Below are 25,215 nucleotides of genomic sequence, written 5' to 3'. Positions count from 1 at the left end.
CTATGTTTTGTGTTACCTTTATTGTAAAGCTGTAGGCCTGTGTTGCCAATCAGGGTCGACCGAATATTGTTATTTGCACAGCCCTCAGAGCAACTGTATGCCTATTGGTATATGTTATTGTTTACACCTTTTTGCACAGCTCTGTTAGAGCAGTCTGAAATGAATATAATTAAAACCGGCTGTGTTGTCATAATTGTTGTATTGAGTGAATATATGAAGCACTTCGCTCTTTCTGTTTGAAATATCAATATCGTATCGATATCGTATATCGCCAATCAGCCCCAAAATATCGGGATATCAGTTTTGGTCCATAGTAATGTTATACACCATTTCAAAGCTTTGACTCTTGGGAATCCAAAAATGACAACTTTTTTCATGTACAATCTGTATGTGCTTTACATTCTCTATTAATTTTATTATGTCTCAATTAAATTTGATCCAAAATGCCCCCCTCCCCCTCCTCCGCTTTTGGTGATACCCTGACTTCTGGCTGCAGTGTAGCTGCAGCACAATAAGTAGATGCATCATATTGGGTACTGAAATATTCACAAGAATCCATAGAAATTGAATCTTCATGTTGTATTATTCAATATTAGTTGTACAGATGTATAGTCTATCTTATACACACTCATTAAACCAACAAAGTAAATGCAAAAATAGAGACTTTTTTGTAATTATTCCATATTTTGTGTAGTCAGTCTATATCAGAACACCTGACATACAATCTAAATAGTCCACAAGAAACCTCAAAGTGTTACCTTTCATTTGAGACCAGGATTATGCTTCTACACAAAGGGGTTCATGTGCAGTAAGCATTTGATTGTCAGTATGCATTTTGGATAACAAAAAGTCCTATGGGGAGTATCCATAGGCATTTTACAAAACGCATGGGCATACCTTGGCAAATAATAGTCTAAAGCACTCATATTTTCATTCTATATTGATCTACTTTTGCACACAGCTTCACAAGACCTGGTGCTAGGGCTCAGTTGTGTTTCTAAGGGATATCAAGTGACCTAGAGGGCTGAAATGTGGTCAGTTCAGAGATGCTTGTAATCCGGCAGAAAGAAAAAACTATATTCTAGCCTCTGTAGCTCTTTGTCAGTACTGTACATCACACAGTTATTTTGACTGCTTCCTACGAAAGCTACAGGTTCTCAGCTTTCTATAGAGGTCCAGCACTTGATGGTTGACCCCAAAAGAGGTGGGAACAATGCCCTTGTAAATAGGCACAGTGCAATTTCTACTGACAACTATATAATATCTCAAAAATAAAAATACATTGCTTAAGTGTCCTTTTCAAGACCTATGTTACAAAGTTTGAACGAAGTTTCTACGTTAAACGGTTGAAGCTTAATTAGACGCAGAAATTTTGGTTAGAAGAATAGTAATAAAAGGAAGGAGAATACTTCGGATAACAGAACAGTGCATTTTAATGCACTGTAAATAGCCAATGATAATTTCGTCCCCTTAGAATTATAAGGTTCTATCTGACATTTTTGTCAAAATTGAGTTATTGACATATTCTTATTCTGTGACACCTTAAGAAGATGAGGTGAGGTGTTTCTTGTAGTTGTATGCATTTTTGGACATTATATTTGAAGAGGTTTGTTCCACTTAGCAGTATAACTCTATGGAATTCTAAAACTTTGAAGCTCAATATCTCAGAACTACTCAGAACGTAGATAGAACCCTATAATTCTAAGGGGACGATTTGACAAAGAGCCATGGCCCACAGAACTCTATGGACTAGTTGCACGAAAGGCTCTCGGTGAGCTTGTTTGTTTTCTGTGGATCCAGGTGTGTTTGAACCTGCCGCTATTCTGAATGTAATTAGTATCTATACGTCCCTCTTTATTGTAACTGCTGATTCACTAGGTGCAACACCTAACCGGGTCCCTTTAAAGCATGATGATTAAAAGTGTGTCCATTTATGGGTGACACTAAACTTTTAAACATTAGTATGTCTGTATGAATGATGTTAATTTATTTATTTTAGAAAAAAGTAAAAAATATATGTGTGAATGTGTTGGTGTTTTCTTGTGTTCGAAGTTTCTTGCCCCAGAGAGAGGAGGGGGAGGGAGAGGAAACTCCAGCATTTAGCCACTGGGGACCTCCTCACAGGCAAGTTTATCTTTTATTTTAGAGATGCACAGTGCATGATACAGTATTTCCTTACTTATTCTGATTGTTTCTGTAGAAGCAAATGGGATGATTCCATGATTACTGATTGCTGATATTTTTGGCCTTTTTAAGCAAACAGACAAGAAAGAAGGAAAGAGAATGAATTGTTTTTATTAATTTATTTATTACTGTTTATTTTCTCCTTGACTGTAACTGGCCTTAAAAGAATGAAATCTATAAAATAACAACCTCATATTAAGAAGCAGAACAAATATCCTATCTACATGTATTTTTTTTGGACCATTTTGCTACGAACTACTGAACCAAATATGATTTAGTTTAACATTATAGAGTGTTAACTTGCTAATTTGTGACAGACAAAAATAAAAATATATCAAGTTAATGTTACACACATACCAGCAATAAGTGACACCTGCTGTCTTTAGAACTACAGGAACCCTTGTGGTCAAAATTAATCCAAGACAACTGGTGTGAGACTGCAGCTTTATTCACGACGCCGGGAGCATGTTACCCACATGAAATGTCAAAGTAACAAGCCCACACATCTGTGGGTGAAGCCAACTCTTATACCTTACCCCACACCCATGGAAAATCACAAGTTGTCACCCTCCATTAATCACTTAACCCTCTGGTATTTTAACAGAGATAAGAAATGTTTACAACCCCACTTAACCATCTGGTGTTTTGACAAAGATAAGAAATGTTCATGGCCCCGCATCTTAGGGTTACCCACAATTCGCTGACACAAGGGTTAAGTTAACTAAACATTCTAACCTAGGAGTTGCAAAAAACACAAGGGTCAGAGTAAGGAGATGGCAATTAGATTCACTACATGTATGTAAGGTATATTAAACATTCAATGAGAAAAATAAAAATTATCCCACATATTCCCCCCTGTGGAGCTATAAAGCTACATTATTAATGCAGTAATATATATAAATGACACAATAAACAAAAGAAATCACAAGCGTCATTATCATTTACACCGGGCATTCAACACAAGGTCAGACTTCTGTTATACTTCTGTCATTACCATGTTCTTCTATCTTAATATCTAGTATTTATCTGAATCTTCATAAGTTCCCCTTGGCATGGGATCATGCCACTGCTGAAAGACACTGAGGGCTTGTACATACTGTAGTTGAACTGCTGCACATACAAAGTCCTGAGAAGTCATATAGGGAAACGCTCGCACCTGAAAAGATTGGCATACCCAACATGTGTCATTATTTCAGTGTTGTTTTGGCACGAAAGGCTAACTCACATACTTTATTGTTACCACACACTTCATCCTTAAGGGAGAAAGTTATAACCCTTAGATGAATAATAAGCAAAACAATCACCAACATCTCGTCTTCTCAGTTATTCAAACCCAAAATAAAACCTAATCCTAGTCTTCAACAGCAGAGCTGACTTGGGTGGTTTAGTCCCTCCTCAGGTTACTGTCCAAAATAAAATTAAACCAAAACAACAAACTTGTACTGTTTATCTAGCTAAACTGAGAAAGAATATTCTTATATGATGCTAGTGATATTTTATTAATCTTCAAAGTATGTATTCTTCAGCCTATTGCAAAAATGTTTGTCAATCCTCTCGTGCAACCACGTGTTGGTTATGATACTCAGTTCAATCCATGTATTGTTCCGGATTCTTCACCCCTCTGCAATATGACAAATGGACCCAAGAGTCTCTATCCGCAATCCTCATGGCTGTAGGTGTCGCTAAGAACACTTGATGAGGTTCCAGTGTCCTTTACAAATCTTTGATGAGTCTCCAGGAGCCTGGCTTGGCTGGGTGTGTCCTCTGGAAGTTTTGTGGAAGGGCTGAGGCCACCTGTTGGGAAACAGAAGACAGAGCAGCAATCAGTTCTCGCATGTAACCATTGTCCTAAGTATATCTCTTAGGTTAGGTGGGAGCCGGCAAGGGACGTCCGGTCAAAATCTCAAAAGGGCTAAACCCTGTAGATCTTGATGAACGGCCTCTGAGGTAGAGTAGAGCCAAAAGAAGGGCTGTCACCCAATCCATCCCTGTTGACACTATGCTTTTAGTCAATTCTGTTGTGCCTCATCTAGGCACACCATCTCTCATTAAAGCCTTAGCTACTGAGAAGGCATTCGCATGCTTGAATGTTTTTTAGAACATGTCAACTATCATCAAACAATATTCATATCCTCTACATTTGTTCAATTCAATGAACTCCATCATTATGTGCTTAAACGGGGCTTCAGGTGGTGGGTGATGTCCTTCCTTGACTCTCATTGTAGGTGCAACATCACATTTTAGACACATAATGCACCTTGCACAATACATGGCTGCTACTGTAGTGAATCCTTGTGTAAAATATATTTTCTCTGCTGTCTATGTCATAGTATTTGCATGGTCTAAGCCACTGATAGTTTAGCAATAATATGAAAACAAGATCTTGGAAAAACCGGCCTGTCTGTCGGTTTTATTTACCCACAGACCATGTGTTCTTTCCTTACAATTCTTCCGTTTCCATCTTTCCTTCTTATCTAATGCTTTTATGCTTCCTTTAAAGCCTCTTTAGATGTAACTACATCTGGTATTTGTAAATTCATAAATGTGGTTTCAAAAAGTTTGGTGATATTCTCTGCACTCCCCCCTGCGCGGCTCTCTTACTGTAGCTGCCGCGTCAGCCCTCCTATTGCCCCAGCTGATAACATCTGTATTTGCAGAGTGGGCTGCACATTTTACGACAGCCACAGATGTAGGGAGTTCAATGGCATTTAACAATATTGCTATCCAATTTTTATGTAGTACGGGTTTGTCTGTAGATGTGATCATGCACAATTCCCCAGTTATAATGACTATATATATACATACAAATTGATTCCCATTTGCTTAAATACATGCCCTGAATAGGGGTACCAATTCATCTGCTTGTACAGAAATAATATCTAGGAGAGAGTGAGAGTAAACCACATCAAATTGATTCACTACAGAGTAGCCAGTCCCTACCTCTCCGGACTCCAAACGTATAGATTAGCCTAATCAACAATATTAGGATTTGACAAAGGTGTTAGAAATGTCAGAGCTAGGTTTAGTGTACATAGAGACACTTTCACCACAATCATGCAAGAGCCACAGGGTTAATACCACATGCTGATATATAGATATAGGATTTGAAGTTTTTTCTTTTAGAAGCAGTGAGTGTACTTCATGTGGGACATGTACAGTTAGTGAATGTAACAACACAACGTCAGCACAGCTAACACTTCACTTGCAGCTGCTGCCACATCATTCCTCTCACTACTGCATCTAATTGCTTAGATAAATAAGCCACTGGTCTGTGCTGACCCCCATGCTGTTGACATAACACCCCTGACATGTACCCTGCTTTTTCACACACCAATAAATCATAGTCAACAAGTCAAGTAAATCATAGTAGGCAAGAACTGAAACTGAGGCTAATGCCTATTTATAATATGTAAAGGTCTTATCATAATTGTCAGTCCAAGTCACATTATCAGTCAAGTTTTTTTTACATGTATTTGCACATGCTTGGAGAGGCTGTGCCCTCTCTGTCTAATTTAGAATCCAAGCACAGCAGTAGCCAATCATTCCTAGGAAGCAAAACTTTTGCTGCTTTGTCTTGGGTCTGGGACAACAAGCAGTTATTGCTAAGATGCGAGATGCATTTAGGGCCCGACAGCCAGGAGTGAGTATTTGACCCAAGTACTTCACTCTCTCTTGACAGAGTTGCAACTTTTGTTTAGAGACTTTCAGTCTCACACTGGCCAGGAATGTTAATTTTGCCACAGTGTCAATTTGGCACACCTCACTCGACGGACTTGTAAAACATTATCGACATAGGTAATAATAGGCTTGATAACAGCAGAATGAATTTTTAGAGGCAAGATACCAGAGCTTTGTTTAAACCGGCCCCTGACTCTGTGTATCTTTGTGGCAAATGTGGCAAAATACCTTATCCTTTGAAAATAAACGCAAATCAAGGATCCGCTCTAATTGTAACTTATGCATATCAATTACAGAGAAACACGTTGCATTCAGAGTCAACCTTGAGTCACAACCACCCCCTGTTGTGCAGAGAGGGAAAGCTGCTCAAAGATCTGTCTCTGCACAGGGGTGACTTTAACAAAACACTAAACACAAAAAATTATGTATTTTGTGATGATAATACATAACCCAAGGTGTGTTGGACATGCTTCCAATCTTTGGCATTTACCACACCTCAACTAAATAAAAATCAACATGGGGATAATAATATTGAGTTTGCAAACAAATATGTCAGACCAGGTGACAGGTCTACTACATCTGCAGAGTAGCTTTACTTGTAATTACGCCGGCTATTTCATCAGTATGTCCTAATTGGTACCATTTTCTAAGTATTCCGGATCCGGAGTCTCATGAAAAGATTTCATCACAAAATGCAAGCACTCTGGAGTTTCCTTATCTTCCTGGACTGAGACTGGGGATGTTAATACTATACTAAGCTGTTTGCTAATGGTCCCTTTAAACCAACCCCATTATGTTTGAGTGAAATTATAAGATATAATTTACACAGTAAGTCCCAGTCCAGTACATTTTTCGGAGCAAACACTGCTGAGGAGGAATGCTGTTTTACTACATGTTCCTTACATTTAACTACCCATGGGTAAGGAACTCTCTCTGATGTGAACTGATCTGATACTCCTGTTACATGCACTTTTCCTTGTCATATACTTACACTATCCTTCTTTTCTTTCATACTAATATCTGCTTCTGTCTCGTTCAAAAAGAAAAATATCCCCATTAACAGAAAGAGAGTTGGCTGAGTAGGCTGTGCTGTTGCATTCAGAGGGAGTTGAGGAAAACAGTTCAAGTTGTAAATCAGAAGTGTCACCACAGGGTCTCCTGTTCAGACCTCTCTGTCCTCTTCAGCTTTGTCATGCTGAGACCAGACAGGAGTTTGAGAGCGCTGCTGTGGAGGGTGATCTCAGTACTGTTTCTGATGTTCCTTGTCACAGTGGCTTGCTAAGTGGCCTTCTCCTCTGGTTAGCCCCACAGCCACATCCATGTTCTTCCTTCAAGCCTTTCATAGTTCTCAATTGTTCAGTTCCTTTAGAGCTGCTTTACTCCAAGTAACAAGCTGGCTCATAACATAGTCCATGATGTCCTCCGTATAGCCTTTGCCTTTCTCTCTTCTGTACAGGTCTATTTTTCCTACTGTTCTTTACCCTACTTTCTTTTACCTTCTCTACCATAGCCCTACATTCATTTTGCTTTTCTATGCTCAACACTCCAGATGAATAAAGTTGCCTTTCAGTTCACCTATTCCATATACCTACTAATTTCCCATCTATACATTCAGATTCATACTTTCTCTACATGTCCCTCAAACACCCTGGATTCTCTACTCCTCTAGGAAAGTTAATAGCTTTACTCTTACTGCTCCTCATATCAGTGTCTCCTTGATGTTTTTATTTCCAATTACCTTACGCCTAAAATCAGAGCAAAACAAACAAAATGTGATGACAATCTTATCAGATACCCAATGTTCTTAGGCCTATTTTACCAATGCGCATAACCAAAATTACTACCTACGCATAGGCAGTAAGGCCACTACCACTATCACTGGCAGGAAATAGTGCACTCTTCCGCCTCAGCCTTAGGCAGGAAAACCCTCTACCTCCATTCCAGGTAGGAAAACCCTCTACCTCTATTATAGGTAGGAAAACCCTCCGCCTCACCCTTAGGCAGGAAAACCCTCTACCTCCATCACAGGTAGGAAAATTGTGTACACAACCACTACCCCTCTCATGGGTAGGACAGGCCTTCCCTATTTTACCAGCTTAAAAAGTGTAAAATCAGGGACTCACCACCAAGTTGTCTGTGACCACCAAATCCAGTCATTACCGTATCCGAGACACAGGAGGATTCCCTCTGGCCAGGCTGGGTGCCGCAGAGCAGTGTGTGTTGCCGATGACGGCCTTCTCCCAAGATCACAAAGAGATCTCCCTCCAGTCGACATGGTTGGGGTCCTGTGCCTTTGGTCCTCCTCACTGTGCCTCATAGATAGGTAATCCCATCCTCGTCGCCATTAATGTGGTCAAAATTAATCCAAGACAACTGGTGTGAGACTGCAGCTTTATTCACGACGCCGGGAGCATGTTACCCACATGAAATGTCAAAGTAACAAGCCCACACATCTGTGGGTGAAGCCAACTCTTATACCTTACCCCACACCCATGGAAAATCACAAGTTGTCACCCTCCATTAATCACTTAACCCTCTGGTATTTTAACAGAGATAAGAAATGTTTACAACCCCACTTAACCATCTGGTGTTTTGACAAAGATAAGAAATGTTCATGGCCCCACATCTTAGGGTTACCCACAATTCGCTGACACAAGGGTTAAGTTAACTAAACATTCTAACCTAGGAGTTGCAAAAAACACAAGGGTCAGAGTAAGGAGATGGCAATTAGATTCACTACATGTATGTAAGGTATATTAAACATTCAATGAGAAAAATAAAAATTATCCCACATATTCATCTGCCCCCTCTGGTCTTGCTTGAATATAAGACCTTAACTGGGCCTTTTTTCCTTATGTTTCGTGCTGTAGGGTGGATGTGTGGCAAGAGCCTGACGAGCCTCTTGGGATTAGTATAGTGGGTGGACGCACACTAATCAAGCGGCTGCGTAATGGAGAAGAACTGAAGGGAATATTCATCAAGCAAGTGCTTCCGCTCAGTCCTGCTGGACGTACTGGTACACTAAAGACTGGAGACAAGATACTGCAGGTGATACATCTATGGAGGGTGGCATGCCACATTTATTCCTCTCTTTCTCTCTCAACATGTTTATTGGGGGCCTAGCACTGAAGGCGCAGGACCCCATTGTGTTTCTATGTATTATTATTATTCTTTCTTCTGACATGGAAGTCTATGGCAGCCCATAGAACCATCTAGTAGAAAGTTATGAAATTTGGTACAGCGGTTGGGGACCTTCCCATGATTCATTTCACCAAGTTTCCAAGTCCTGCACCACAACTGGTCTAGCCCAATGGGTCAAAGTTGGCATTACATCTAGATACTTAACTTTTGAACCCTATGCCCGATTGTTAACATTGAGGTATAGGATTCAAGGATCCAAGGATTCCAACTTGGATGACGCCAAACTCATCGTACACCATAACGTAAATTTCCGCCATGTTGGACCTTCCGCCATATTCGATTTTTATCGAAATCGAAACTTTTCATAGGTCACATGGGGCACTGCAATACGGGAAGTGAGCTCATATCTCAGCAACCCTTTCATGTCCGAAGTCCGAACTTGGTACAGGGTCTTAGTACCTGATTGTGATGATGTACTAGGAAATTGGCATCATTTGGCCTTTATAGGGGGTGCTGCAATACATAAAGTGAGCTCATATCTCAGCAATGCTTTGATGTGCAAAGTCCAAACTTGATACAGGGACATGGTACCTGATTGTGAGGACGCACTAAGAAATTGGCGTCATTTGGCCTCTAAGGACGCCGTAATAAAGGAAGTGAGCTTATATCTCAGAAACGTATTGATGTGTGAAGACGCACAAGGAAATTGGCGTCATTTGGCCTCTAGGGGGCACTGCAGTACAGGAAGTGAGGAAGTTAATCTGGCCAATTGCCATGAAAGTAGTGCTTAGGAAGCTGAGTGCTTGCTACCTTGACATGGCAACGTCATTCCTGCAAGGGTACTGCTCCCCCCCCCCCATTGCCACTTGCGGCTATATTTCTTTATGTATCTTCTTTGATGTAAATATTTCATAACATGTTGCTTCTTGTCCCATTAGGTTTGTGGAGTGGATCTTCAAAATGCCAGTCATGAAGAGGCAGTGGAAGCCATCAAGGCATCTCCAAATCCAGTGGTCTTCGTTGTTCAGAGTCTGTCAACTACACCTCGGGTAATCAACTAAATCTAAATAGGAACACCCAGGGATATAGTATTGATTTTTACTAAACTATCATGGGCTATTACACAATGTACTACAGAACACAATGCCCATGTTACATTTTAGCCAACAAGACTATTATTAAGGTGATACAATATTGGACTTCCAACCTGGCACATGGCGGAAAACGGGTTATTTTTCCAGCGCAAAGTTTATTCGTATTTTGCACGTCTCTTTTTTTGAGCCGTGGGGTGTGGCAATTAAGGAGGGGATCTGGTAACCTGGAAATCCAGAGTTCTCGTGAGAGCACAATTTGAATTGTCTCTGCGAGACACTCTGGCAATGAGTAATGATGCACGTTACTTTTACCCCTTGCATTGCGAGGAACCAATCACATCGGTGTATCTGATATAGGCGGGCCAGATGCGAGCTAAACAGATGACTACAGCGCTGCAACAAAACAGTCAGTAAACATCGGTCGTAGTGTTATCCAATTGTGTCGAAGTCCGGAATCAGTCAGTAAACATTGGTCGTAGTGTTATCCAATTGCGTGCAGTGAGATTTTCAAATGCATGCTTGGTGCCGCCCCTCGAGTTGGGCCATTTTCATTATTCGTGGCCAGACCCTTAATCTTTCTAGATTACCAGGGTCTGGATTTTTCAGGCTAGGGATCTGGCGCGTTGTCTAAAAATCTCTATCATACACTGCCTAAAACGCATTACGCAATGGCGAGTTGTTTATACATGTATGTTATTTTAAGAGCACATTATCAACAGAGAAATGGGCCGGTGCACAACGCACCATGCTTCTCACATCCACAAACGGCGCACATCCATGCAAATTACACGATTACATCCATTACAAATTACACGATTACAATGGGAGACATAATTAGAATAAATATATTACGAAATACATCTCACAATGAATAGTTATTCACCATCATTTGCAAATTGTGTGTGTTCACTGTGTGCTGTTTGTGTTTCACTAATTCACCGATTAGGTTAAATGCAGAGACCAAATTTCCCTCACGGGATCAAAAAAGTATACTTATACTTATACTTACCATAAGCTCCAATGTAAAACCGTTAGCTTGTTAATTGTGCTAACTGTGGAACTTCAGTGTAATATAGCCATTTATCTCATCTTAGCTGTAGGAAATACGTTTGTATTTCAAGGTGTGACATGATGTTTAGTTGACATTATGACATGACAAAAGTTAAGCTTGCCAAACCTAGTTAAACAGTCAGCCACAGGCAGCTCAACAGTGACTTCATTCATGACACTCCTGTTAGTAAACTGGAAAGAGCAAAAGCAAAAAAGTAAGAATGTAATGCCTAAATCCCACATACACACAGATAACTCTCACACCAACCTAATTCTGTGCCTTTTATTCACGTTTGCTTAGAGATTTAATAAGGGGGCGGAAACGTGTAGCAAATGTGCCATTGGTGCGTGAACCCATTTCAAACGGTGGTTGTTCTTACATTTAGCATCTTTAAATTTACTGTCATATTGTGATTGGCATTTAAATCTCATCTTCGGGGTTGTTCACTGTGAAACACATTTTGCGTCACTAAAACCATGAAGTATGTTGCTAGATAGTTCAAAAAATGGTTATGTGGTTATTGTTGCTATAATGTCAAACATTCTGGAAATTTGGGGTGTGCTGCTTCCGTTTTGGCCACTGATGTAGCTACATAGTGGCCCATTGTTGGATTTTTTTATTTTATTTCAAGAGTATCTTTAACTTGACTCTGGAATGGCATTAGAGCACAGTCCCTTACTTCTCAGTTCTCAGTTCTTCACAAGTTCATAAGAGTTAAATTCATAGATGGGTGTACACTTGTTATTTTGGAGTTTATTGTTTGTCTGATATTGTTGGTTGATATTCATATGAAATTGTTTTACTTCTCTTGGGCAGTTTGACAAGTTCATGTAACCTTGTAGTCCAGGCAAAGTAACCCATTTTGGAGCCAAAAATAGAACTAATTGTAAAATAATTTTTTTCAGCATAGATCATTTCTATTAGGTGTCCAGAACAACATACTAAAAGTCCTAAGAAATCCTAGTTGAGGAAATATGTTTAATTCTCATCAATCCAAGATGTGTGCCAGTATAAGGCCAGACAACAATACACCCCTATGGGACTATTTTCTCCCTTTACGTCTATCAAAAAAAAAACTTTACACAATGAAAGTATCCATGAAAAGTACATTTTTTTGTATTACAAGTTTCTTTGAAAATGAATTTGAATATGCAAATGAGCTGTACACTAATCAAATATAGGCCCCCATAGGCTTATTTTTTTCCTTTACTCCTACCACAATAAAACTTTACACAATGAAAGTCTACATGAAAAGTAAAACATTTTGTATTAGAAGTTTGTTTGAAAATTAATTTGAATATGCAAATGAGCAACATACTAATCGCATATGCCCAAAATACACCCTAATGGGCTTATTTTTTCCTTTACTCCTATCACAATCAATCATCGCAGTGAAAATATACATGGAAGGTAACATTTCTTTTTTACAATGGGTACAATGAGACATGCCCCACCCTACTCATTAGTATGCTGTCCATGCATAATACATTGGGTATTGGTAAATAGTGTATATGGCTAATACCTTTTTGGGCTGTCGTGTCATGAGGAGGGTGACAAATGTCAAAATCCATGTTAGTTCACATCTTGAGGGTATATGCTTTCAGACAATATATGGTTTAGGTTGTTTAATTAGTTTTCTCTTCATGGTACAGCCCAAAATGTATCAGAACATACTTAATTTACCAATACCCCATGTGTTATGCATGGGCAGCATACTAATGAGGAGGATGGGACATGTTTCATGTCATGTTAGATCACATCCTGAGGGTATAAGCTTTCAGAAAATATATGGTTTATATGGTTGAAACAGTTTTTCCTAAATGGCACAGACCCAAAGGTATGAGCCATATACCCAATGTACTCATATCCTATGTATTATGAATGGGCAGCAAAGTAAAGGGGAGGGTGAGAAAGGTCAAAACCTATGTTAGATCACATCCTGAGGGTCTAACCTTCCAGAAAATATATGGTTTATATAGTTAAATCAGTTTTTGTGGTAAGAGTAAAGGAAAAATTAAGCCTATTTGGGTGTATTTTGGGCATATTTGATTAGTGTATAGCTCATTTGCATATTCAAATTCATTTTCAAAAAAACTTGTAATACAAAAAAAAATACTTTTCATGGGTACTTTCATTGTGTAAAGTTTAATTTTGATAGGAGTAAAGGAAAAAATAGCCCCATTGATGGTGTAGGCCTATTGTTGCCTGGTCTAATTGGCACACATCTTGGATTGATGAGAATTTAACATATTTCCTCAACTAGGATTTCTTAGGACTTTTAGTATGTTGTTCTGGACACCTCATAGAAATGATCTAAGCTGCAAAAAATTATTTTACAATTAGTCTGTCGTAAAACGCTACTTTGCCTGGACTATTGCATGAGCATCCTTTCTACCAGTGTTGCTCTGTGTGTATTTTGCTTTGATTTCACTGGTTCCATCACTTCCTCTCTTGTCTGCAGCCCATCTCTGTGTTGGCACCCAGCTACAGCAAACACAAGGCCAAGAAAAAGGTATCTGCACCACCTACGGTAAGAAAGTGGCTCTATCTTAGGGCTGGGTGATCAATTGATTTTATCGATTAATTTGAATTTGACGTTCAGTTGTTGCAAAAGGGTTCTCCAATGTTTTCTCAGTTAGCCTTTTAAAATTATATCAGATTAGTAAACAGAATGGGCCTTTGGAACATTGGATGAATGGCTGCTGATAATGGGCAATGTAGATATTGCATTAAAGGCCAGCCATTTCTTTCTAACAGTCGAGAACCCTTTTGCAATTATGTAAGCACATAATGTAATCTGAAAACTCAGCTGGTATTCTGTCTATAATGGAGTGGAATGGAAATTTCTAAGTGACCCTAAACTTTTGACCAGTAGTGATAGACCTTCAACATCTCTCTGTTTTGCTCACTGCAGATGACAGTCAGTACAGCAGGGATCCCTCCACCTCCCATGCGTCTACCTCCTCCATACCGTCCCCCTAGTAGGCTGCAAGAGGAGCATCTTGCCCAGCACAAGGAATTGGAACAGGATATGGGTGAGCTTGCTCTTCTCTTTTCCTTTTTTCCTTCCAATTATTCGCCTACTAATTGAACAGAGAGTGTAGTATGATAGTACTTTGATAAGTTCGGACGCTGTGTAAAATGTAAATAAAAACAGAATGAAACGTCGGGACCCGACGGGTCGGGTCGGGTTCGGCAGATATTTAGAAATTGTAGTCGGGTTCGGTTCGGGTTCGGACGCATGGGGGCGATATACATTGGAAGCTTTACATTTAAAATTCCTTATTATGTTGGGTAACCAACAGGTCTGCTTTACATGATGCAAACGTTTGTTTTTTGAGAATAAAGTAAAATGTAAAAAAGACCTAATAGCTTTCTTCCTGTGTGCAAGATTTGTTTATCATGACAACGCATTTCAGGCATGCCGCCTGAAATGCACACGCGTTGTCACGACTACATAAACAAATGGTTATGCACATTTCGCACATATGCACATAAGCACAGTCTTGGGTGACGTTAAAAAAAGTTGTTAGCCTATCAGGAGATTTTAAGATTAATTGCATTGCATAGGCTAGGCCTACTGTGGTAAAGACATAGGCTACCAGTAGGCTATAAGGTCGTCTCGTTCAACTGGATGAGGATTTCCTCGAGTTGCCCGAATTAACGTCGATATGGATCAGTGACAGAGGCACTGTAGTTTCAAAGACTGTTGCAGTTAATTTCAAGACTTTTTGTCAATGGTAAGACAAGAATTCTATTTCAATAGGCTATGCTTGCTTGGGCCTTGTGTTAATGTGCGCTGTATGTGCACATGTCATCTGATTCTGTAGACAATTTGTTGTATGTTCCGTTTAATGGGCTAAAAAGACAGGCTATCCACAAATGTGAATGTTTAATCACTAGCATGGGAATAACTGAGGCACCATCTGCGTCGGGCTCGGGTCGGGTTCGGACATAAAAATGAAAATGCTTGTCGGGTTCGGACGCAACTCTGTCGGACGCGGGCCGGGTTCGGACAGAAATTTGCGGCCCGATCCGGACTCTAATCATTTGGCATCTTAATTCACCAATCACCTCTGTTGTCTGATTGGGAGTAGTGAAGGCATTGGCACATGGCACATTGGCACATGACTGAAAGACAAATCTCCTCTTCTGGAATGCTGTCTTTTGCTGACACCAAAGATCCTAGAGATTAAAGTTGACATGATATTTCAACTTTATTCTCAAAATGTTGTGTTTAATGTTGACATGTCGACTTTAAACAACATGTTGGGTTTGGCTTCTCATCATGGCAAAAAATATTTGTTTTCTTCATGTGTGTGGCCCTAATAGTCTGTCGTATGTATGTGACTGAACTGACAGAAAGTCGTGAAAAAAAAGTAGAATGAAATGATGTGTATCGTTCTCTATAGTTTAAGTAGACTAAATTGGCAGCATGGTTAGAAAGTTGTGGAAAAGGAGGGACTAATTACAATTCAATAGATTATAATTAATTCATGACCTCTTGTTACGCCACAACCATCTTTTTAGGGTGGCATGATTTAATGAAGGATTGTGTGACATATATGATTCAGTGACCTCTAAATCTGATTAAACACGAAAAAACTTTCCTAGGCTGAATAATGCTTCAGATATAGCCAAAATTAGCTTCTGGTGGCCATCTTTGATGCCATCTTGAAAATGACATGTCTTTGAAAATGATGAACTGATACTTTAGTCTGACATATATGAATCAGTGACCTCTAAATCTGATTAAACACAAAAAACACTTTCCTAGGCTGAATAATGTGTCAGATAGCCAAAATTAGCTTCTGGTGGCCATCTTGAAAATTATGAACTGATACTTTAGTCTGACATTTATGAATCAGTGACCTCAGTGTTTCCCATACATTGACTAATCTGTGGCGGGGCACCACGAAATAAAAATCGGCCGCCACAGATTAATATTCTATGTTTAATTTAATTTAAATTAAATATAAGGTCAAATCCTTGCATTGCCATTGAGCTGCGCTTTTTACGCACGCAGCCTTTCCTTGCCCCGCCCCGCTCTCTCTCGTAGCCTGCTGCCACTCCTCTGCATGTGCATTTAACAAAATATTCACGATTGTTGTTGCCACATAGAAGCATTGCATAGAAGACGTCTGGCTAAATTGCTATTAAATCCGCTTAGCATCGTGACAAATTTGTTCAAAACTGCTGCATTGAAGTGAATTCTGCATTGAAGAGACTAAACTTAAGTTAAAGTTAAGGTTAAGTTATGAAATCAAGCAGTATCTCAAAGCTAACGTTAGAATACTGTTTGGATGTCGAATTTAGCATGCTTAGCCTACTTACTGCTGCTTGTCAATTTCGTTGAAGGGCTCATTTTATTGACTCTGACACTGAATGTTTGCAAAATCCCAATGTAAATGGAAAAGTGTTTTCCAAAATTCAAAAGTGCTTGTCACAAGGACAAGTACGAACCTTTATTTTAACTATGTAGAAAACGTTATGAATTGCATCCACACATCAGCAGCCTTTCAACTGTGTTACAATTGCAAGGGTTCCCTCAAACGTCTTAAAGTGACAGGCACTCAATTAGACCTACATATACACTACCAAGACGATCTTAATACACCCCCCCCACCCCCCGTTGTCCACGTCAGCTGCCGCCACAAATTGAATCCAATTCTGTGGGAAACACTGGACCTCTAAATCTGATTAAACACAAGGTATCATAATCAGTTGAAAAACCTTTTTTATCAATTTTTTTAAGGTTAGGTGTTTTTTTTTTTTTTTTTTCATATATTGACCCGCCTAGATCGCATAGCGTGATACAGGAAAAACAGAGCTTTCCAACGGTACTACACATGATATGTTTTGGATCACGGTCGCGGTAGTACATGCAAGATTAGAATGCTAACTTTTGGTGAATTTAGGAGAAATATACAGGCGCGAGTAAACACAATGTAATGAAATAAACACTTAAATGTGTAAATCGGATATTTTTGTTTCAGTAGTGTGACAGAATACATGCTAAGGTAGCCCAAAACCTCGAAATTGACCAGTGCATGAAAAAACAATGTTTTCACCTGCCGTATCTCGCCTTAATTGAGAATATTTATTTAGAAAGTTGGGACAGGGCCATGTTTGCCACTGTGTTGCTCGGCTCCACCTCTTGATTTAACAACATCCTGTAAATGTTTGGGAACAGCTAAAGTTGGGAATGAGAATTAAATGTTGTCCCATTTTTGCCTGTTTTAGGATTTTCGTTGCTCAACAGTCTGGGGTCTTCCCTCCCATCTTTTTCAATGCCTGATGCACCCAGCCATTACAAGTGTTTAGTTTTCACAGCTATTTCAGACGTTGCCACACAGATTTGTGGGTAGTAGGCAGCTAGGATACATAGAAAAGAGCGTTAGATCGGTTTCCAACAGCACTCGCTTCCCCTAAAAGGCAGCATTTTTTACCGTTTCGAACAGGGCCATAGTGGACATGCATACATAAATACATACATACATACATACATACATACATACATACATACATACATACATACATACACATAGATACAACATATCTACATATACAACATATTTATATTTTGTCTATTTCTTTGCTTAATTAATAAAAGGGCACTTGTTGTATCCTTATGTGTGCTGCTTACTATGCCTCAGTAGGAGAGTGGCTATCCCTTAGATTGCAGCCTTACAAGACAGGGAACCTGTGCTGGAAAGGATGTTAATGATGTAGAGCCTGTTTATGGTATGGATAGAGTTGCTGCATGAAAATTGTTCCCAAGATGAAGACGAATAAGTGTTAGGGTACTCTAGTTGTTCCCAAGACGAAGACGAATAAGTGTTAAGGTACTATTTTTAGGCCTGATCAGCCTAGAGGGAGGTGGGTTAGCTTGGCTCCACAGAAAATGTTCAGATTGTTTACAGTGCTATTATTTTCTTATAACTCCACCAAGGATGTTTTCTTTTTGGCTGGCAGAATTCTGAAATCTAATTGGCTCTTTGAATTCTGCAATCTGCTTGGCTGTTGATTTCCTATACTTTGATTGACTAGAAGAATTCTGAAATCTGACTGGCTTTCAGAATCTGCTTGACTGACAAAATGCTGCAATCTGGTTGGCTGTGGAAATTCTGCAGACTTGGCTCTCAGAATCCTGAAATCTGATTGGCTATTAGAATTCTGTAATGTGGTTGGCTGTTGAATCCCCGCTATCTAATTAGCTAATGGAACCCTGTATTTTGATTGGTAATTGGAATTCTGCAATCTGATTGGCTGTTGAATTCCTGCAGAATGGTTGCCAAGCATCACTAAGACGCATGGAATCTAACTTTTGTATCAATTCATGGTGACACAGTAATATAGAATGAAATGCGGTCAATGTTAAGGGTTGTTTCAGGTTTTACAATCGAACGAGATTCAGCCAATCATAATCAAGAACCAGAACTATCTGTTTTAGAAGTGTGAGTTAAAATATTGTACATAAAACAAAATCCTGCCCAATTCACAAAAACAGTCAATTGGGTATTTGCTCTATTACACTAACATTTTTTTCATCATTAACATATTTCTTTTCATTCCTCCATTTATAGTTTTTCTCTTTTCTCATGCACAATACCAGTTTTATCCACCCCAAACCTATACGCCTATGTTTATCCTTCTCTCAACCTTTTCTGTCCCACACTATAGCTCCTATCACTTCTTCTCCAAATATTTCACAATGTTTCTCTGTCAGTCTTGCTGCAAATCAAAAAGAAAATCTTAATCTACAATTTTATGTCTCTCCTTAATTTACTCTTTTCTTTATTTTTTCTCCCAGTCTATTTTCCTATACTTCTGTCAGCACCTCTTCCCTTTACCCTGCATCCTCTAGTCCCACACCTCCTGCTACCCTATAGTATATCTGTTGGAATAGTGTGCAAAAGCTGTGATGTTGCAGGGGATGTACCACGGTAGGTGATGAGTTTCCTTAGCTTGTCTGTTACCATAGTTTCCTATGGTGTGTATGTGTTTGATTAGTTGTGTCTAGGGTAACTAAACTGAATATTTTGCTGTGCTTGTTCAGCACAGTGGCTAGCATGCTGTGTTTGTGAAGCAGGTGCTATGCTGCTGCAGTGCCACTGTGCCATCCTCTCAGCAATCCGACACTCCTCTCCCCCTCACATTGCACCGCTTACTGCTACGGCATTGCCACAGCATGCACATTCCTGCTGCTTACTTCTGATCCGGTGGTCTTTTTTTTCCTTCTTTTTGTAATGTTACTCATCTATAAAAACATGGCTACAGTTTGTCCATGGTCATGGGTTCAACATCCAAGGAGCAGAGCGTTTATTGAATGTGTATATTCATTGTGTAATCACTCCCTTTGGATGAAAGTATCAGCTAAAAGCTATGGTCTAAATGCACTGTTCATTGCTTGTGAAAAACCAACGTGTACTTCATATTATTTTATCATTGAGCAAGAGCTGTCTGGATAGGGCAGTGATGAGCAGTAAATTGCACAATATTTGTGTGCAGTGAGGTTATTTATTGATGTTTTGACATTTGAGGGAGGACTGGTAGGAGGATAATCTTGTTCAATGTTCTTTACTTGCAAAAAGTATATTGATATAGCATGAATGAACAATATTCATCCCTTATTGAAATAAACTTTCATGTCACTGAAGACTATTTCTTACAGTCTTACTTGACTTGATTGTAGATTGATGGGCCACACAAAATAGAGAGAGAGAGTCCGGGGTGTGTGTTATAGCGATACTCTCTTTCCTTGGGAATGAATTTGGTCTTCTCTGTTTTAATCTGATTGAATTTGAAGGGCAGAAATGTGTTGCACAGGGCCAGTGCCACCCAGATTGATAGCTGGCCCAGCCAATCAGAAGTGCAAAGCATTAACTTGAAATTCAAGAATAATTCCTGCAAGAATTGACAAATCCAACTCCGATTAAATGAAATGCCAAAAAATGCAACAGTGATGAGCCCAGACACCTAAAACGACATGCTGGAGGCTGCTGGCGCTCGGCTGTTGCATAAAAACAAAAATGAGTTAAATGAAGCTAACGAAACACAGGCATCTAGTCTAGACCAGGCAAAGTGTGAGCTTGTAGCCGTCTACATTTGGTAGGCTATATTCACCAGAACCATGGCTACACTGGACATAAAATTACATGTTGAGAAGTTAATTTAAAAGTTCCTTCATGGGATTAAAATGTCTTGGATGTAATCCTACACCAATTATGGCAAGTGCGAATATCAAAATTAACTGCTGCTTTTTACCACTCTCAGGCTCATGAATATCATTTTAAGTGTCAGACGCGCCTATGCATCTGTTTAACGCAGTTACTCTAAAGAAACTTAAAAAGTGTTGTTTTTACAGTCATTCTACAGAATGTAGGATATGTGATTAGTTATTATACTTGCCATTCCTCTTTGCCACTCCCTTCTAACTGTTCCATTGCCTACAGTATGTCTTGAGTTGTCTCAATGAGGCTGTTTAAAGGCCCCTGAAGTGATTTGTGTCTGCGGTTTAATTCAGCTGTAATCAGCTGTGAACTAGATATCTGCATTCATCTTACCAAGGCGGAAATTTTGCTTAATGCTTGGCATTCACTCTCAGCACTCTGTCTTTCTCCACTGTGCATATCACATGTAAGGGATAATGGCCGCCAAGGTGTCCTCACATACAAAATTAATGGATGAGGCAGAGGCAAAGAATTCCATGGCGCAAAGCAGAGTTATTTTATTCTGTTTATCAAGACACCTTGAAGGTTGTTATCTCACTTATCCCCAGATTACTCATTTACGTAGTAGGCATGCATTTATAGCAAACAAAGGAAACATACTGTAGTGCTCAGTTTAAAATTAAGACAACCTGTTCAATTGGTTGTACTACTTTATTTGATTACGGACATTGATGGTTGGAAGTTTGATGGGTAGCTTGGTTACAGTTACAATTCCAATTCCACTGTTGCGAAGCCTGCTTGTTGCATTATAGTTACCATTCAAAAGAGCATTGATATGGGATGGCAATTGAACTTTTTTACCAGATCTATTTCATAGGTGTCCCGATATAAAGAATCAATAGCCCCTGTTAGCTGGTCAGAAGTTAATATTTTTTGTCTCTGAGGATAACAGTAATCTAATGTAGGCCAGATGATGTCTCATCTGAGCATGTGTGCATCGTACGGTTTTGACGGTTCATGGCATGCGTAATGTAGCCTCATGCCCATATGTGACCCCAGACAGTTTTTTTCCCTTTTGCGTGAAAGCGGAGGTGTGGAGTGCTGCGGGTCACATGTAGAAATGGCAAGTGGGAGCAATAACGAAGACAGACCGGAGTTGGAAGAGGCACCAGCGTCGCATAAGTCTGGTGTGTGCGAACATTTTGGTTTCAGAAAACGGTAGATAGAACTGCAACTGTGTGCAAGCATTGTGTATTAATTATGCTAGTACAGGCCCGGAGTGGCTAATCAGGAGCTTCAGGAAGATGGGCCGGTCTGAATATCGTGAGCTTAAATGTATTGTTTCTGAAGTTCATTTGCTGCGCTCTCGCGGCACTTCAGCAGCTTAGGCTGTTCAGCAGTTTAGGCTGTTCCGGTTTGGAAATCGCAACCAAGTCTATATTTGTAATAATTAAGGGGAGTAGGAGGCTATATGAGCGGCCCCTCCTCTAATGGCACAGCTCTGATGAACTCTCATGTGTGCAGGGGAGACATGTAGTAGGCTAATAATAATTAGTTAAAAGTGAGCAAATAGCCCTGTTGAGAGAAACTAGAGGATCGTTCAAATTCAGCAGAGACAAGAGAGAAAGTACACATTTACAGGGCTTGTCAATATTATGTGATAGTCTAGAAGCTATCTTGCATAGCTCGGGTAGGCTACGCTATGTGTAGAAATAAAATATTCCGTAATATTTCAGTCAATCTTAGTGTGCTACAAAGGCACAGAAGTTCCTGTAGATGTCAATACACATTCTACTTTATTGCCAAATAAATGAAAAGCAATTTGAAATCATCAAAATCTCATCTTTCCTCAGAGATGGTCTTAATGATGTGCTTAAAGTCAAGTCACATTCTTTCAGTTTGTGCATGATTACATGATATAACTATACTAATACTGTAGCCTAAATGGTGACTAATTAAGCTATACATCATATGCTGGTATTTCTGAAGTGTTAAAGATTAAAAGGAAAAATAACAACAAGAACTGTACAGAACCGAAAACCGTGACCTTAAAACCGTGATACGAACCAAACCGTGGGTTTTGTGAACCGTGCCACCCCTAGACTGTAGTGCAGAAAGCCCATGTAAATTATGAAAACAGCAGGAGCAGAATCTGGCAGTTGGCATTTCTTGATGGTGTTTAATTAGGGGCAGGGTCTAACACCTTTTATTTCTCTCTTCACAGGCTAAACTGGCTGACACTTCTGTGCATGTCATCGGCTGAATATGTGGTGCCAAGATCCAGTAGTTAGCTGCAGGAGAAATCTGAAGAATTTGTAATGGATTATTACCCCCTCTTCATATCTTTGCACTCTGATTTAACTCACATACTGTGAGTTTGTATGAGGGTTGTCAACTTTGTAACCCTGGGCTTGTCTTGTGTTGGGTTGTGGTATTTTACTATGCTATATGCTTTATCTTTCTTGTCTGTGTTCCTTTTCCACACTTCCATCTTGGTTTAACTGATTCAAGGGCTTTTCTTGTTTAGTCAGGGTCTTTGATTGTATTATTCTTTAGTGTAGGCTACATTGTAAGAAAATATATGATATATGCTATTGTGGCCAGAGGCCTCACTATTCTGTCAGTAGTCTCTGCTCTATTGAGATGGCAACTTCTGAGTCCATCTCGCTCTTGGTCTCCTCTCCTTCCTTTCTTAGCTTTTAAGTGAAGAAAATGTCTACAATAAATCATGCTGATAACTTGTATTGGTGTAGTGTTGTCTTTTAGCTGTTCTAGATTATTCAATTGGACTAGGAAAAAACTAGTTAATTGTATAACAGTGTCAACCAGTCGTTCCTTAGCACGGCACGTTGACTTCAGCCAGGCAGCTCCAGGGTCCTCCGATGGGTGATCATTAGGACACAGGCACCGGAATCTAGAGAGACAGACAGGCAGAACCACCACCATATTCCCCCGACACGGTGCGTCTCGTAGCCCTCTCGACCCCCCTCCCGCAGTGTCTGGCATGTTTTTATTGGGCAGCCAGCCAATCCACGTGTCCAAGCTGATTGCCCACCAGCCCAATCCCAATTGCATACAGCTGGCTGTCAATCCGTTCATCAACTCCATGTACACATCATTCATCCCCCAAACCCACGTATAATAACCATAACACCCACAGTCCATTGAAAGTCCACGAGCATACATACAGTATTACAGTATAATAATAAAATACACATTACAATTACAGTACATAAGTCCATCCGTATACAAACAACAGTTACATCTATTTATTCTCAAACACGATACTAGCTTTTGTGTATTATTATTTGTTTTGATTATTTCTCTATCCAAGCTTAAATTATCACTCTCTCACGTTTTTTAGTTAATTTGAGCTACATCTATACAGAAAGATGTACACATGTAAATTGTACAGAGAATGTGTTGGTTTATACAGAAATAGTCTTTTTTCTCTCTCTCTCATTTTTCGCTCTTCCACTCACATTTCCCATATATTCCACCATACAAGTTCAGTTAATGTCATTGACGATTAACAATCATTAGACTCCAAGCCAAGACTGCTATCTACAAACCAGGCCATATATAGCAGTTTGCACAGTAAGCCAGGTGGTTTAAGTTACCAAGGTCAAAATTACTACTAGCTTTTACATTGTTTGATCATCAAAGTATTATGTCATTTATCCATGTCATCACAAAATATCCACATAGACACAAACAAATTCAACAAACTCTATTGGACTCTAGAGGCTCTGTGTTGATGTAGGGCACCTCTAAAACAGTCAGGTCAAGGCCACATGTCCCAGCACTGAAAAGATATCCCTGAGCCATGGGCTGTGTTTATTATAGCCCTGCTGCACCTGTCCCACTTCCTCTTCCCAAATACACAGACATTACTCTGCCTGCCAGAACCACACTACAACTAGCCTTGTATAACACTATTCTTCAAGGCACTGTCTACATATTTTGGGGGGGTCAGGGATTGCATGCATTCTGAAATCTGTAAAAAGCACACATATTTTCACTTCAGAAAGGGCTTGGATAATACTTTACTGTAGGTTTGTGTATCTGTAAGAGGGTATTGCCTGTCATTACTGCTCTTTATATCCTTTCTGGGGATATCAGGGGTCCAAGTAGAGAAGCTTTTCCTTTAAAAGTGTTTGAAGCAAAAATCATCATGTCCAGGAGGAGCACCAATATAGGCTGGTGGATTGGAAACTTCACTCTTTAGGCACATAAAAGGACACTCTTTAACCTCAAAAATAATATCTAAATATTATGCTGAAAGGCCCATCTAACTTTAATGCACTCAGGCCTCAGGGCAGTGTGTGACATTCATTTCAAGACAAACATTTTTCAGGACAAATTGCAGCAATGTTTGAGGGGAGGAGGTGTCTCTAGCTATCCAGCTAAATCCAGTTTTTTACCTTGTTAAAGGAACTGTATGTAAGAAATGTATTTCAATTAATCATAAAATGGCCCTGATATGTCACTAGACATTAAGAAATCATGTTCACTTCAAATACTTATATCACTGACAACAGTAGTCTGGCCAGGATATTGTCTTTTAAAAAGTGAAGTTGCAGCCCTTAACTGATGTTGATGTGTTTTTTCATGTCATGTTGTGTTTTGGCCTGATGCGCCACCCTCTACCTATCTACTAATCACAAAGTCAGTTGTGTTTCATACGGAAGCGTATTGCTGCCACACTAAAAGAAATAAAAAGGCTCAGTATTATGTAATTACGTGAAAAGTTTCTTGTTATAACAATATCTTTTTCACGTTTTAACAAGATATGTATCACGTTATTACATGAAATTATCATGTTATTTCACTGGAACGCAAAACGATTCCAAACATGAATGCTTATGTAGAGCAGTGGTTCTTAAACTAGGGG

The 25,215-nt window shown here is 39.5% G+C and overlaps 1 protein-coding gene across 1 annotated transcript in view; it reads left to right on the top strand.

Annotated features, from left to right (window-relative positions):
• The window catches only part of LOC143116603 (inaD-like protein), an 87,058-nt gene extending 63,995 nt beyond the window's left edge, over positions 1-23,063 (top strand). Inside the window, exons 24-29 of the mRNA XM_076277797.1 lie at positions 2,053-2,124; positions 8,733-8,910; positions 9,942-10,052; positions 13,610-13,678; positions 14,063-14,183; positions 22,546-23,063. Of these exons, the coding sequence (XP_076133912.1) occupies positions 2,053-2,124; positions 8,733-8,910; positions 9,942-10,052; positions 13,610-13,678; positions 14,063-14,183; positions 22,546-22,550 (556 nt within the window). The 3' untranslated portion in view covers positions 22,551-23,063. The remainder of the gene's footprint in view (positions 1-2,052; positions 2,125-8,732; positions 8,911-9,941; positions 10,053-13,609; positions 13,679-14,062; positions 14,184-22,545) is intronic.
• The last annotated feature ends 2,152 nt before the right edge of the window (positions 23,064-25,215 follow it).

Source organism: Alosa pseudoharengus, unplaced genomic scaffold (assembly GCF_046254945.1).
Source record: "Alosa pseudoharengus isolate Yale_2024_CS ecotype anadromous, Long Island Sound unplaced genomic scaffold, YU_APseudo_1.1 YU_APseudo_1.1_scf_11, whole genome shotgun sequence".
Taxonomy (NCBI): domain Eukaryota; kingdom Metazoa; phylum Chordata; class Actinopteri; order Clupeiformes; family Clupeidae; genus Alosa; species Alosa pseudoharengus.
The sequence above is the reverse complement of the archived record's forward strand: the minus strand, read 5'-3'. Positions and strand labels throughout refer to the sequence as shown.